Source organism: Sminthopsis crassicaudata, chromosome 4 (assembly GCF_048593235.1).
Source record: "Sminthopsis crassicaudata isolate SCR6 chromosome 4, ASM4859323v1, whole genome shotgun sequence".
Lineage (NCBI taxonomy): Eukaryota > Metazoa > Chordata > Mammalia > Dasyuromorphia > Dasyuridae > Sminthopsis > Sminthopsis crassicaudata.
In genome coordinates this window covers 393087324-393104185 of record NC_133620.1, presented here as the reverse complement: position 1 = coordinate 393104185, position 16862 = coordinate 393087324, and the positions used below count along the sequence as shown (strand labels likewise).

Here is a 16862-nt window from a genome sequence, read left to right as displayed (position 1 = left end):
TTAAAGTAAAATTAGTTTACAAAAGATAAATGGATGTCTTCATACTTTGGTCCATTTGGTGGGTACATTTCCTCTGTTAGTTACTAATCTCACCATTCTCTTCTGATAGCTCTAAATTTTACTGATTCTCACCATTATCTTCTCCCTTTAGTGTTTTGGGGCATGCTTCTAGACAAAATAGACATCTGTTTATTGCTTTTCATTAAAGCCAAAATCCAGGAATGTCCCACAGAAGTTCTGGCAAATACTACTTTCAGTAAATTCAAAACGCTGGCAATAATTTGGTACACCATTGTTCTGACTGGCACCATACCAAAACATTTGCATTTTCTTCCTTCATCAATGGAGGAAAAGAACAGTTTTTTCCTACTGCACTATGCAATGTTCATTTAGCAAGATACCCCTTTGCGTTTTTGGTAAAGTGTCAGCCAATTCTATTTAAAAAGTAACTTCTAACTTAATTCCATGGTGTCAGAAGGTGACACACTTTGTAGGATCTCATAGCCATATTTCTAGCAATTCCATTTTTTTTTTATGAATTGGACAGTATAGGAATTAAACTTGAAAGAACAATTTCCTTAATAATGCCCAAGGCATTGATTTGGTTAAAAAAATAAAATAAAATAATTGCAGAAATATTTTTGTATTAATAGTTTTTGAATGAAAAGTAATGGACTATAAAGATAGTTTTTTCTTTTTAATGTTTCTTATTTAAGACATTGAAATGAGGTCAGCATTTTATAAAATAATTAAACACAAGTATTCAAATTATCGTCAGTAATATCACATGACAATGAGTCATAATATCTAGTCATTGTTATCTGTTTTCCTCTTTTTTAGGGTGTGGAAGGGTCAGTTAAGGGAGAAGGTTGTTGTCTTAGTTGATGCAGTAAAGTTCTTTTTGTATTTTTTAACTGAATAATAAGATAGAATTCTGGTTACTGGAATGAAGTTAATTCATGTTCCATTTCCCATCAGTGCAGAAATTATTGAACACAAACCAAAACTTGAGTCATATAGATGTCATGATTAGAATTATTCTATTTATTCTGCACTCCTGGAATTTGACTGTTATACTCAGTCACCTCATATATTTTTTGCTAAGAAAGATCATGAAATTGACAGGCACAGTGGAGAAAAATGAAAGCTATTGAAGACTATGTTTCATAATGTTTTCATTTGCTCAGAAATAAAAACAAACAAAATTTCCCTATATTAGTGTTCTGAAAGGAAAAGAAAAAGAATTGGAACACTTCTCCTTTCATCTTAGCCTATTGAATTTGAACTTGATTCCAAAAGTCTTTAGAAGAATAATTTTTAAATTGATATAGATTGATGATTTAAATATGGTAATGTAAATATGGGAGTGGGACAAAGGTAAAGTTTTCAAGTAACATTAGAGATTTAAGAGGCCAAAAGTGTGAAGAAGACTGAGGTCATAGTAGTTCATATATTAGTATAAAAGACATGTACATAGAATTAGAAAAATAATACATGCTTGCATCAGATTTATGTATTATAGTCATGTCATTCAGTCTACAAGACAAATTTTGGCATTTGATTATAATATTTTTTATATCAAGGATATTAAAGCTCTTTTGGATACGTTACCCTGATTAGTATAATGCTGTCTACAGGTGAACAATCATTGAATATTGATAAAGATGTTATTTGAACACTGATTTCCAGTAACAAGGTAATAGCAATGTTATTTCCCAACTATTAATTTTTATTGTTGAACCTAGGATTCCCAAACCATTTCAGTATGATGAAATTATCATAATATGTTGTGCACTGGATTTGCAGATAGACCTTATGCTATGTAAGAGTTGTAAAATTTAGAGCTATCAAAAATGAAAAGGCATTTTGAATTTAAAGTGAGAGGAGTGAGTTAGTAACTCTTTAAGTGAAAACACAACATAGAATTCCAATAATAATTTGTATGTCATCATTGCTACCTTGGAAAAACATTTTGCCTACATGAGAATCAAGTGACAGACTCAAATAATGTTGCAAAGTACAAAATTATCTTACTGTTTCAATGAGAGTGAAAATCAGAGGTCATTTAGTCCATCCCCCTCATTTTATGGATTAGAAAGTGGTGACCCAGAGAAGTGACTTATACAAAGTTATATAGTATCAGAGTCAAGTCTAATTCTGTTATTGTAACAACAATTATTTTTCTTTTTTTTTCTTTTTCTACTCTCTTATCTTTTGTTTTAACTCTTCCTTTTATTTTACTTTTCTTTATTTCCTTATATATTTATTTTGATTCTTTAAACACCTCATCAGACTAATTAGCATTTTTTCCATGTAGAGTTCTCTGACCTTCACCTCCAAATTTTGAGATATCTCCATGGTCCTTGATATCACAATTAGCCTCAAATCATACTGTACTTGGGAACACTCTGAAAATTGAGGTGACTTTTACATGACCCCAGTGCCTCCCTTTGGGTCTTAATAGAAAATGTAGGGACTCTTGTTTGAATTGGATTGATGGTCATAAATGACTTGGTAGGATAATGTCAGATATTCTAACCTCGGTTAGGACTCAGTTAGGACTCAGTTTCCTTAGGAGGTGAGAAGGATGCCGGGAACCCAAGACATCAGGGCCATTTGTCCCCAGTACATATAAAAAAGATATTTATGCAGATTTCAAAGATGACTAAATAACATAAAGATATTAGGGAAGAGTTTGTCTCATCATTTAGCATTTTTAATTCATATATTCTGTACTAAGATTGTTTTAATTATGAAGCAGAGGATCCTATACAAATATTTTTGCTACATTAATTTGATTAAATACAATACTTTGAAAGTACTCTGAATCAAGAGAAATTCTCATTTGAATAATGGAGTGATTGATAGGTCCATTTACAATGTATCACGTAATCAAGGGATGATTGGAATTAGAGTTGAAAGGGACAATGTAGATAAACTGATTCTTTAAAGACCAATGTTCATACTACCTTTAGTCCATGGCTGATGAAGAATTGAAGACTGTAGTTTAAAGTTCAATGCAATGAACTAGGAAAAACATGCTACTTTGGCAATCATTTGTTAACCACTAAATTAACAACAGCAAGCCACTCTAAATAAATGATTAGTTTTCAAGACTATAAAACTAAAAATTGTGTAACTCTTATATTGTCTAATAAATATTCCAACTTTTTTTTTGTTCTATAGACACCCTATTTTTGGCCATCAAATTGTTGGGAGCCGGAAAATACAGACTATGGTTAGTATGAATGTCTCTCCTCATTTTACTATTGACAGAACTGTATTTTCTGGATGGACACATCATTTCTACTTTACTGCACTGTTCACCATTAAGGGAAAAAGCAGGTGCACTATTGAATACATCGCAAATCTGTCTAACTTTGAATTTGTGATGGGGTTTTGATTGGTAAAATGTTTCCCAAACATAGGGTTAATTTTGCAATTCTTCTATGACTCTGGAGATAGTATTTTACTGCTGTGGCTCACTTTACATCCAACATGGAAAAATTAAAAAGTCCAAGGCAGAATGGTCAAGGTACAGATTCAAGTAAGTGATGTGAGCAATGGGGAAAACTACTATTGATTACCATTTCTTTTCCTATAGTTGACAAATTGTGTTACACTAATATTGGGTCTAATTTCAAGCAAGAGGAAAGTCTCATAAATAAATTATGAACCAAACACGATTGATCTCAAAATAAATTCTGCTTAGGAATCCTGTTGTCAGGAAGCTAATCAACAAGACAATCAACAATTAATAACTATTGACTCAGAAGTATCTTGAAGGTCATTATAGATGACTTTTTTGAGATGGTTGGAAGATTAAGGGTCATTTGGGCTTTCAGTCACGACCTCTTAAGGATATCAACCTTCCAATAGGATCAATATTAATTCACATGTTCATCAACTTAACATTTTTATGAAATTCTGTTGACATTTCACATAATAAGCAAATGAGAAGATTATAAAAGGGGGTTCTGGATTGTTAATTTATTAAAAACAATTTAACAAGGGCCATACCTATAGAACCAGAAAAAGTGAGACAGACAGACACACACAGAAAGACAAACACACAGAAAGAGGGAGAAAGGCAGAATGGGAGAGATGGTGAAAAAGAGAGTGGCAGGTACAGAGAGAGATGGAGAGAGACAGAGACACAGATGAAGAAAGAGAGAGAGAAAAAGAGAGAGACAGACACACACAAAGATAGACTCACAGGATGAAGACACACACACAAACACACACACGCACACACACACATACACACACGATTAAGCATTCAATTGTGCCAAGTGCTGGGCTAAGTGATGGAAATACAAATAAAAGGAAAACTAAAAATATATAGACCAGAATATTTATCTACTTATTATTTGGGTATGCTTTTGTTTTTGTTTTTGTTTTACTGTGACTGAATGTCCCTATCTGCCATCCAGGTTATATCCTCCTCAATATTATGGTACTTAGTAAACTTAATTAATTCCAAGCACTTTGTTTGGTGGGCATGAGATTAGAGTAAAGGAAGTTGGATAGTCTTGTGGGTTATTTTTTCTTGTCTTGTCTATAAAGTGATGAGAATAGAATAGACAATTTCTAAAGTTCCTTTCAGTTGAATAAGTTTAATTAATCCCAGAGCCTATTCTTGTTCCATTATAGAATGAGCTTTTCAAATGCCTGGAATATTCCCTTCAGCCAGGAAAGGGACTCTCTTTCCTGGGAAATGTGATCAACATTAACTCTTATCCTCCAAATATTTTTCTGGACTCCATGCAAAACATCACTCTCCTATTTGCATTTATTATTAGAATGTCATTATTTCCATAATTATGATTCATGTTACCCAAATTTATATTTAGGTTTCTGGCTCCTTAAGAAGGTTGTGAGTCTATGAGACTTCTAAAGGAGATTGCTTTTTTTAGACATATATTGTATATACTATATGTTGATACTTTTATCTTCTTTTTTCTAAAGGATCACTTTTCTTTAGTCACATTGCTTTGGGACTGTAATTTCTGCACTAGTATGACGGTAATGATGAAAATGATGATGATGGGTGTTGTGAATGTTTGTATAAAAAGATAATAGAATCTTAAAAGTACAGGTCAGTGAACCTGAATTTAATTTCTGCTAAAATTAAATTTCATGCCATTAAATCAAGGCAGAGTGGAGTCCTGAAGAGTCAGCCTCAAGATGAATTGGCTTTACCTTCAACTTCTCATTTATACTGTTTTTGTGACCCTAAGCAACTCATTTTGGCTCTCTGTGCCCCAGAAAACTCTGAGATATGTTTATGCTGTAGGAAAACTCGGATAAAATCACAGATCTAGAGAGGAAAAATGTGCAAGAGATGGTGAGTGAAAAATTTAGAAAATAAATCAATGACAACAAAGAGCCAAAATGATTAGCTGAGTTTGAATGGCTCAAATCTTTCTTCTCTCTTAAGAAAGACACACTTAAGGTTTACTTCATAAAACCTACATGGATTAGGGATGATAAGGGAATTCGTTCAAGAAAAACAAAACAAACAAAACTCAAAAAAAAAAAAAAAAAAAAAACCCAACAACCTTTTTCTCCGTTCCTTCTTAAAAAAAAAAAAAAAAAAAAAAAAAAAAAAAGAACATGCTGGGATCTCAGAGACTGCACTATACCTCCAGGTAGTGATGTTTTATCATTTGCTATTGCCTTGTCAGGAACAAATAAAACATATTGTACTGATGTGAATTACCTAACTATGAACTTCCCTATAGCCATTTGCTCAGTAGCAAACTGTCTTGAAATATATGAAAGCTAGTGGGGGTGGGAAGAGGTAGAATGATTACATGATGTAGGTAGGCTATGGGAATCCAAGCACAAAGCATATTTTTGCTATTTGTACTCTAAAATAAACTTTGGACAGATGGGACCTACTTGCTTAAGGCTGAAAAACATTGACTTTATTTTCATGATTTGTCAGATGTGCTTTATTAAGAAATTGTTTCTTCTACTCCCCTAGCAATCCTTCATCTGTCCTTCCTCCCTTAACCCAGCTTCACTCTAAGTCTTCTTTTACATCCCCTTTCTACTCCTCTGAAAAAAACCATAAGAAATTAATCACCTATAGTCATATTTATGGAAGGCAGAATTTGAAAAATTATTCAGCCTTTTCAAAAAAATAAAGGGAATTAACTGATTATGTTTAATTTTTTTTCCGTCTTCCTTAAATATAAGGTTGAATATGGAAAAGGAATGACTTAACATATGCTATAAAGAGACATCTTCTTACTCAGGCCCATTACACTGGAATTCAAAGTAGGCAAGTCCTGGTATTTTTTAAATTAATTTTATAATTATAACATTTTTGACAGTACATATGTATATGTATAGGTATAGGTATAGGTATATGTATATGTAAAGGTATAGGTAATTTTTTACAACATTATCCCTTGTACTCCTTCTGTTCTGAATTTTTCCCTTCCTTCCCTCCACCCCCTCCCCTAGATGGCAGGCATTCCCATACATATTAAATATGTTATAGTATATCCTAGGTACAATATATATGTGCAGAACCGAATTTTATTGTTGTTGTTGTTGTTGTTGTTGCAAAAGAAGAATTGGATTCAGAAGGTAAAAATAACCTGGGGAGAAAAACAAAAAAAATGCTAACAGTTTACACTCATTTCCCAGTATTCCTTTTCTGGATGTAGCTGATTCTGTCCATCATTGATCAATTGGAATTGGATTAGCTCTTCTCTATGTTGAAGATATCCACTTCCATCGGAATATATCCTCATATAGTATTGTTGTTGAAGTGTATAATGATTTCCTAGTTCTGCTCATTTCACTCATCATCAGTTGATGTAAGTTTCTCCAAGTCTCTCTATATTCATCCTGTTGATCATTTCTTATAGAACAATAATATTCCATAACATTCATACACCATAATTTACCCAACCATTCTCCAATTGATGGACATCCATTCATTTTCCAGTTTCTAGCCACTACAAAAAGAGCTGCCGCAAACATTTTTGTACATACAGGTCACTTTCCCTTCTTTAGTATCTCCTTGGGATATAAGCCCAGTAGTAGCACTGTTGGATCAAAGGGTATGCACAGTTTGATAACTTTTGGGGCATAATTCCAGATTGCTCTCCAGTATGGTTGGATTCTTTCACAACTCCACCAACAATGCATCAATGTCCCAGTTTCCCCACATCCCCTCCAACATTCATCATTTATTCCTGTCATCTTAGCCAAGTATGTAGTGGTATCTCAGAGTTGTCTTAATTGCATTTCTCTGATCAATAATGATTTGGAACATCTTCATATGAGTGGAAATAGTTTTAATTTCATCATCTGAAAATTGTCTTTTCATATCCTTTGACCATTTGTCAATTGGAGAATGGTTTGATTTCTTATAAATTAGAGTCAATTCTCTGTATATTTTGGAGATGAGGCCTTTATCCGAACCTTTAACTGAAAATTTTTTCCCAATTTGTTACTTCCCTTCTAATCTTGTTTGCATTAGTTTTGTTTGTACAAAAACTTCTTAATTTGATGTAATCAAAATTTTCTATTTTGTGATCAATAATGATTTCTAGTTCTCCTTTGGTCACAAATTCCTTCCTCCTCCACAAGTCTGAGAGGTAAATTATCCTATGTTCCTCCAATTTATTTATGATCTCGTTCTTTATGCCTAAATCATGGACCCATTTTGATCTTATCTTAGTATGTGGTGTTGTGTAGGTCCATGCCTAGTTTCAGCCATACTAATTTCTAATTTTCCCAGCAGTTTTTGTCAAATAATGAAATCTTATCACAAAAGTTGGGATCTTTGGGTTTTTCGAACACTAGATTGCTATTTTTATTCACTATCTTATCCTGTGAACCTAACCTATTCCACTGATAGATCCTGGTATTTTTCTTCAAAGAAAAAAAATGTAATTGTGGTATTCAAATTTAAACAACTGAAAATAACTCTGACGGTTATAGCAGAGAAACATCTACTTTTATTGGCATATATAGGTCTCTTGCAGGCATCCCAATACAGGGAATCTTCCAAGAAATGATGGTCAGAGAGGCATAGGAAAGAACCTAAATATTAGTTTTGTACCTAAGTTTAACAGCTGTTTATTTGTGTAGATTTTCAATTCTTCAAAAAAAATGACAAGCTTAAAAATGTTGAGTAAAGAAACAGAGTGGGACAAAGAAAAATTGGACTGGAAATTTTAAAAAATCTCAGTTCTAGTTGCAGTTTTTGCATTAATTAGTTATTTAAGCTTGAACAACATGCTTACCTTATTGGGTTCTTGCTTTATTCAATTGTAAAATGAGCAAATTGACCCAGTTTAAGGGTTAATAATATAGGATTATGAAAGATTTTTAAATGAAATGTTAATAACTGTATTTTAACATATTTTTTTTAGTTCTATGTGCTTTAATACTTAAATTTTATAAAATTTTAAAACACTATTCTGATAAGGCTAGGCTTTACCAATTTATTATAAGGGTCTATGAATCAATAGGGTTAAGAATTCCTGAAGATGATCCTTCAAGTTGTTTCTGACTATAATGTTGTTAAGCTGGTAATATCTCTAACATAGAATCTTAGAATCTTGTTTCAAGAGTATTGATCAATAAATCAATGTCATTCTGTAAGGATGTCTTTTGGTACATAGCAGGTGTTATTTTATCAACAACTTGGATGAATATACATTAGCAATCCTTTTTCAAGTAGCATATTGGCATATATTTACATGTGACTTTTTATATGAAATTACAAAATCCAGATTAAAAAGATATGTACAGGTGTGAATATTGAAGTGGAACTCATATGATGAGTTTTATACTTTTGTTTAAACTATTAACTACTGAAGTATAGGATGGGTAAAATCTGATAGCAATGTTTCATTTAGAAATAGTAAATAAGAAATTAAAATAGGAAAACAGAAAAAGCAAATAGTTATAGTTGATTATAGGATTAATATGAATTTTAAAAATGAAAATGTAGTTTCCAGAATAGGGAATTCATAATTATATGTATAGATTATGTTTTGTCAGGTCAGTCAAAAACATTCATTAAGTGCCTACTATATTTCTTTTTTTTTTAATTAATTTTTATAATTATAACATTTTCTTTGGCAGTACATATGCATAGGTAATTTATTTTACAACATTATCCCTTGTACTCCCTTCTATTCTGAGTTTTTCCCCTCCTTCCTTCCACCCCCTCCCCTGGATGGCGGGCATTCCCATACATATTAAATATCTTATAATATATCCTAGGTACAATATATATGTGCAGAACCAAATTTTGTTGTTGTTGTTGTTGCAAAGGAAGGATTGTATTCACAAGGTAAAAATAATCTGGGAAGAGAAACAAAACAAAACAAACAAACAAACAAAAAAAAACCAATGCTCACAGTTTACACTCATTTCCCAGTGTTCCTTTTCTGGATGTAGCTGATTCTGTCCATCATTGATCAATTGGAATTGGATTAGCTCTTCTCTATGTTGAAGATATCCACTTCCATAAGAATACATCCTCATACAGTATCATTGTTGAAGTGTATAATGATCCCCTAGTTCTGCTCGTTTTACTCAGCATCAGTTGATGTAAGTTTCTCCAAACCTCTCTGTATTCCTCTTGTTGGCCATTTCTTACAGAACAATAATATTCCATAACATTCATATACCATAATTTACCCAACCATTCTCCAATTGATGGACATCCATTCATTTTCCAGCTTCTAGCCACTATGAAAAGGGCTGCCACAAACATTTTGGCACATACAGGTCCCTTTCCCTTCTTTACTAGTTCCTTGGGGTATAAGCCCAGTAGTAGCACTGCTGGATCAAAGGGTATGCACATTTTGATAACTTTTGGGGCATAATTCCAGATTGTTCTCCAGAATGGTTGGATTCTTTTACAACTCCACCAACAATGCATCAGTGTCCTAGTTTTCCCACAGCCCCTCCAAAATTCATCGTTATTTGTTCCTGTCATCTTAGCCAATCTGACACATGTGTAATGATATCTCAGAGTTGTCTTAATTTGCATTTCTCTGATCAATAGTGATTTGGAACACTCTTTCATATGAGTGGAAATAGTTTTAATTTCATCATCTGAAAATTGTCTGTTCATAATCTTTGACCATTTATCAATTGGAGAATGGCTTGATTTCTTATAAATTAAAGTCAATTCTCTGTATATTTTGGAGATGAGGCCTTTATCAGAACCTTTAACTGTAAAAATTTTTTCCCAATTTGTTACTTCCCTTCTAATCTTGTTTGCATTAGTTTTGTTTGTGTAGAAACTTTTTAATTTGGAGTAATCAAAATGTTCTATTTTGTGATCAATAATGGTCTCTAGTTCTCCCTTGGACACAAACTCCTTCCTCCTCCACAAGTCTGAGAGGTAAACCATCCCATGTTCCTCCAATTTATTTATGATTTCGTTCTTTATGCCTAAATCTTGGACCCATTTTGATCTTATCTTAGTATGTGGTGTTAAATGTGGGCCCATGCCTAGTTTCTGCCATACTAATTTTCAGTTTTCCCAGCAGTTTTTGTCAAATAATGAATTCTTATCCCAAAATTTGGGATCTTTGGGTTTGTCAAACACTAAATTGCTATTTTTATTCACTATCTTGCCCTGTGAACCTAACCCATGCCACTGATCAACTAGTCTATTTCTTAGCCAATACCAAATGGTTTTGGTGACTGTTGCTTTATAATATAGTTCTAGATCAGGTACAGCTAGACCAGTGCCTACTGTATTTCTTTAGCACTGGGAATACAATGACAGTTTGAAAAAGTGTTCATTCCCTTGGGGAACTCGTAATCTTTTCTAAAAAATAATTTATTTATTTTTAATACACATTGCTTCATGAATCATGTTGGGAGAGAAAAATCAAAAGAGATCAAAAGAGAAAAACCATGGGGGAGGAAAAAAAAAAACAAGTGATTGTAGCATGTGCTGATTTATATTCAGTCTCCCTAGATCTTTTTCTGGCTGCAATGGCAGTTTCTATCCAGTCTATTGAGATTACTTGGATTTTGGAACCACTGAAACAAACCAAGTGTTTCATATTGATCATCGCACATTCTTCCATTGTACACATTGCATATAATGTGTTCCTGGTTCTGTTTGTTTTGCTCAGACTCAGTTCATATAAATCTTCCTAGGATTTTCTAAAAATAGCTTTTTCAATTTTTATAGCACAATAATATTACATAACCTTAATATAATACAACTTGTTCAGCTATTCCTCAATTGATGAGCATTCACTCATTTTTTAAAATTCTTTGCAACCACAAAAAAGAGCTGCTACAAAAATGTTTGTACATGTAGGTCCTTTTCCCTCCTTTATGATTTCCTTGAGATACAGACCCAGTAGAAACACTGCTAGGTGAAAGGATATACACAATTTGATAGTCCTTTGGGCATGGTTCCAAATTGTTCTTTAGAGTGGTTGGATAATTTCACAACTCTACCAACAATGCATTAGTGTCCCAGTTTTCTCACATGACCACCAAAATTTATCATATCTTTTCCTATAAATCTGAGAGATATGAGGGTGGTACCTCACATTTTTTTTAACTTGCATTTCTCTAACAAATAGTGATTTAGAGCATTTTTTCATATGATTATAAATGACTTTAATTTCATCATCTGAAAACTTTTCAAATCCTTTCACCATTTATCAATTGGGGAATGACTTTTAGTCTCATAAATTTGACACAGTTCTTTATATGTTTTAGAAATTAGACCTTTTTCAGACACAGTGTCTATAAAGATTTTTTCCCAGTTTTGTACTTCCCTTTTAATTTTGTTTCAAATGGTTTTGTTTGTGCAAAATCTTTTATTTTAATGTAATCACAATATTCATCACCCTCCCTTTCCCCCCTCAATTATAATAAGTTTCTTTGCCTCTTCCTGAGATGTAATTTCCCTCATTTTACCTCTACTTTCCCCCTTTTCTGGGACAATCCCCTTTCCATTTCTAATTTATTTTTATATTATAACAGTTAAATTATATTATACATGCATTCTTTATCTATACCCATAAAAGAAATACAGTTCTCAAGAGTTCTTTCCTTTTTACCTTTTTATGCTTCCCTAGAGTTCTATATTTGGAGCTCAAAATTTTTTATTTAACTCTGGCCTTTTCATTACAAATAAGTGGAATTCACCTGTTTCATTGAATGTACATCTTCTTCCCTGAAAGAAAATAGTCAGTTTTGTTGGTGTAATTTATTCTTGGCTGCATTCCAAGTTCCTTTGCCTTTTGGAATATCAGATTGCAGGTTCTTCTATACTTTAAGATGGAAGCTGCTAGGTTCTGGGTAATCCTTATTGTGGTTCCTTGGTATTTGAATTGTTTCTTTCTGGCTTCTTGTAATATTTTTGACTGGTCTGATAGTTCAGAAATTTAGCCACAATAAATATTCCTTCGGGTTTTAATTTGGGGGTCTCTTTCAGGAGATGTTTAGTGAATTTTTTCAATGGCTATTTTACCCTCTATGACATCTGGGCAGTTCTCTTTGATGATTTTCTGGAAAAAATAGTGTCTAGGAACTTTTTTTTTCATCATGGTTTTCAGGGAGTCTAATAATCTTCAGATTGTTTCTCCTATATCTATTTGTCATTATTTTCCATATCAGTTGTTTTGCTAAGTAGGTATTTTACATTTTTTTCTATCTTTTTCTTTCTTTTTTTTTTTTTTTTTTTTGTTGGTTGTTCTTGACTGATTCTTGTTGTCTCATTGAGTCATTCATTTCCATCTGTTCAGTTTTGAATTTTAGTGAATTATTTTTTATTTACTTTTTTACCTCTTTTTTTGAATTCATCCAAATGAATTTTTAAATGAGTTGTTTTGTTCTATGGATTTTTTTTTCCATTTCACAAATTCTTTTTTTTTAAGGAGTTATTTTCTTTTCCCATTTCACAAATTCTGTTTTGTTTTGTTTTGTTTTCTGGGAGTTGTTTTCTTTTTTCCATTTTATCAAATCTGTCTTTTAATGAATTATATGCCTTTTCCAAACCTTCTTGCAAAGTTTTCATTTCCTTTCCCCATTTTTTTTTCTAGCTCTCTTTTAAGATCTTTTAAAATTTCATCTAGGGAAGCCTTGTTGACCAGGTTATATCACCCTTTGGTGTTTCATCTGGAGATGATCTACCTTTAGTCTCCTCAGGGTTTGAAATCTGTTCTCTTTCACCATAAAAACTATCTATGGTTAGAGTTCTTTTTTCATTTTTGCTCAATTTTTAAAAGTTAAGATTTGTTTTTAGGGTGGGGGAGATTGTTCAAGCTTCCTCTTCAAGCAGCAGCAGCTGTGCTGATTCCATGCTGACTCACTCCAAGTGCTATGAGCATGGTCACCACTTGTGAGATTCTGAGGTTTACTATTTAACTTTTGTGTTTGTGTTGGATGTTTTCTAAATTCTCTGCTGATCTCCTGGCTAGCAACCAGGGCAGAGTAGCCAGCACTGCTGTAAACTCCTCTTCTCATATTCTCCACCATGGAACTCCCACTGCCCAGGGACTCTGTACTGTGCCCAGGTATCTGTGCTCAGCCTGATTGTGCTTGGCCCGCCTCCCTCCATGCCAGATTGAAACTTTTCTGGAGACCTTTTCTGGAGAGCTTCAAAGTTATCTTCTGCTGATAATTTGTTACATTCCCAATATTTGTGGGTTCTGCCAGTCCAGAGCTAAGTCAAAGGCTGATTTGTTAATTAGTCTGAGGGTTGTAGGAGAAGGTCAAAAAGAAAGTATGTCCTCTCCCCCATCTTGGTGCTGCTCCTAATGTAATCAGAGTTTTCCATTTTGTCTTTCATAATGTTCATTAGTTCTTCTTTGGTCAGGAATTCCTTCCTTCTCCAAAAAATCTGATAAGTAAATTATCTCTTACTTTCCTAATATGCCTGTGATATCACTCTTTATGCCCAAATCATGTACCTATTTTAGCCTTATTTGGTACGGAGTATGAGATGGAGTGTTAATCTATGTCAAATTTCTTGCATATTATTTTCCAGTTTTCTCAGCATTTTTTGTCGAATGGTGAGTCCTTATTCCAGAGGCTGGAGTTTGGGGATTTATCAAATACTAGATAACTATAGATCTTAATTATTGTGTCATGTGCATATATAATCTATTCCACTGATCAGTTTCTTAGATGGCATCAATTAGTTTTGATGACTGCTACTTTATAATAGAGTTTTAGGTCTAGTACTGCTAAACCACCATGCTTTGTAATTGGTTTCCATTAATTCCCTTGATATTCTTGACCTTTTGTTCTTCCAGATGAATTTTGTTATTATTGTTTTCTAATTCTATAAAATATGTTTTGGCAGTTTGATTGGTATGATACTGAACAAGCAGACCAATTTATGCAGAATTGTCATTTTTATTATATTATATTTTATAATATATATATATATATAAAATATATATTATTACATTATATTTTATTATATTTTCTTAGTGTACCCATGACATTTTCCCAATTGTTTAGATCTGGCTTTATTTGTATGAGAAGTATTTTGTAATTATGTTCATATAGTTCCTGTTTATCTTGACAAGTAGGCCACCAAGTATTTTATTTTGCTTACAGTTATTTTAAATGGAATTTCTCTTTTTATCTCTTGCTTTTTGGCTTTGTCATTAATATACAGAAATGTTTGTGAATTTTATGCATTTATTTTATATCCTGCAATTGTGCTAAAACTGTGAATTGTTTTCAATACATTTTTAAATAATTTTCTAGCATCCTCTATGTATATCATCAACTCCTCTGCAAAGAGTGATAGTTTTATTTTTTCATTGCCTATTCTAATTCCTTTAATTTCTTTTTTCTTATTGCTAAAGCCAATTTCTAATACAATATTGAATAATAGTGGAGATAATTGGCATCCTTGTTTCAACCTTGATCTTGTTGGGAATGTGTCTAGCTTCTTTCAATAGCAAATAATCCTTGCTGTTGGTTTTAGATAGATACTGCTTATTATTTTAAATAAATCTAAGAATTTTGATAGCTGCTGTATTTTGTCAAAAGGTTTTTCTGCTTCTATTGAGATTATCATTTGATTTCTGTTGAGTTTTTATTGATATGGTGGTTGATTATAGCAATAGTTTTCCTGATTTTGAACCATCCTTGAATTCCTGGTATAAATCCCATTTGGTCATAATGTATTATCTTGCTAATAAATTGTTGTAATCTCTTTGTTAATAATTTATTTTAATATTTTGCATAATTTTTATTAGGGAGATTGGTCTATAATTTTTTCTCTGTTTTGCCTCTTCCTGGTTTAGGTAACAGTATCATAATTGTGTCATAGAAGGAATTTAGCAGGGCTCCTTTTTTACCTATTTTCCAAAATAGTTTATATAATATTGGAGTTACTTTTTCTTTAAATGTTTGGTAGAATTCACTTGTAAATCCATCTGGCCCTGGAGATTTTTTCTTAGGGAGTTTAATTTATGTTCAATTATTTTTTTTTTCTAAAATGGAACTATTTAAGTGATTTATTTCCTTATCTGTTAATCTTAGTAATTTATATTTTTTGTAAATATTCATCTATTTTGGTCAGATTGTCAGTTTTGCTACCATACAGTTGAGCAAAATAGTTCCTAATAGTTGCTTTAATTTATTTTTCATTGGTGATAAGTTCACCCTTTGATTTTTGATGCTGGTGATTATGTTTTTTTTTTTTTCTCTTTCCTTTTTCTAATCAAAATAGCCAAAGGTTTATCTTTTTGTTGATTTTTTCATAAAACTAACTCTTACTTGTTATTAATTAGTTCAAAAGATTTCTTAGTTTCAATTTCATTAATCTCTCCTTTTAGTTTCAGAATTTTTTCCCCTGAGACAAGTGGGGTTAAGTGACTTGCCCAGTATCACACAGGTAGGAAGTGTTAAGTGTTTGAGACCAGATTTGCTCTCAGATCCTCCTGACTTCAGGGCTGGTGCTCTATCTACTGCACCACCTAGCAGCCTCAAGTTTCAGAATTTCTAATTTGGTATTTAAGTGGGGTTCTTAATTTATTCTTTTTCTAGATTTTGTAGTTGCATGCCCAGTTCATTGGTCTCTTCTTTCTCTATTTTATTCATGTAGCTATTTAGAGATATAATCTTTCCCCTAAGAATTACTTTGGCTACATCCACTAGGTTTCTATTAACCTCTCTAATTTTTTTCTTATTTATTTTGTGGTTAGATTTTTCTGAGAGGGAAGGTTGATATCCCTCACTAATATAGTTTTGCTAATCTATTTCTTCCTCTAATTGGCTTAAAATCTTATTTAGGAATTTGGCTGCTTTGCTTGGTACATATACATTTAGTTTCAATACTACTTCATTTTTTATGGTACCATTTATCAAGATGTACTTTCCTTCAACATATCTTTTAATAATATGTATTTTTATTTTTGATTTATCTGAGACCATAATTGCTACCCTTAAGATAATTTATAATAAATTCTGTTCTACCCTTTTACATTTACTCTCTCTATGTCTCTCTGTATCAAACGTGTTTCTTGTAAACAACATATTGTAGGATTCTGATTTTAATCCACTCTCCTATTAGCTTCTGTTTTAGGGGAGAGTCCATCCTATTCACATTCACAGTTATGATTACCAGCTCTGCATTTTCCTCCATCCTATTTTCTCCCTTGTATATACTTTTGTTATATACTTTCCTCAGTGTTTTGCTTTTTTTAACCCACTGCTCCTACTACCTTTTCTTCTATCACACCCCTTTCTCTGATCATTTTTTCTAGTGTTTTCCCCTCCCTTTAATCCAGTGTCTTCTTTTCTTTCCTCGTTTTCCTCCTCCTACTTTGTAGGATTTGATAAATTTCTATCCCATACCTTCCATCCATATGATGACC

At 32.5% G+C, this 16862-nt stretch overlaps 1 protein-coding gene across 3 annotated transcripts in view; it reads left to right on the top strand.

Annotated features, from left to right (window-relative positions):
- Positions 1-16862, top strand: part of RGS7 (regulator of G protein signaling 7) — a 636920-nt gene that overhangs the window by 486663 nt on the left and 133395 nt on the right. For all 3 annotated transcript variants that reach the window (XM_074262504.1, XM_074262502.1, XM_074262503.1), the window contains exon 6: positions 3187-3238. In XM_074262504.1, coding sequence (XP_074118605.1) covers positions 3187-3238 — 52 coding nt within the window. The remainder of the gene's footprint in view (positions 1-3186; positions 3239-16862) is intronic.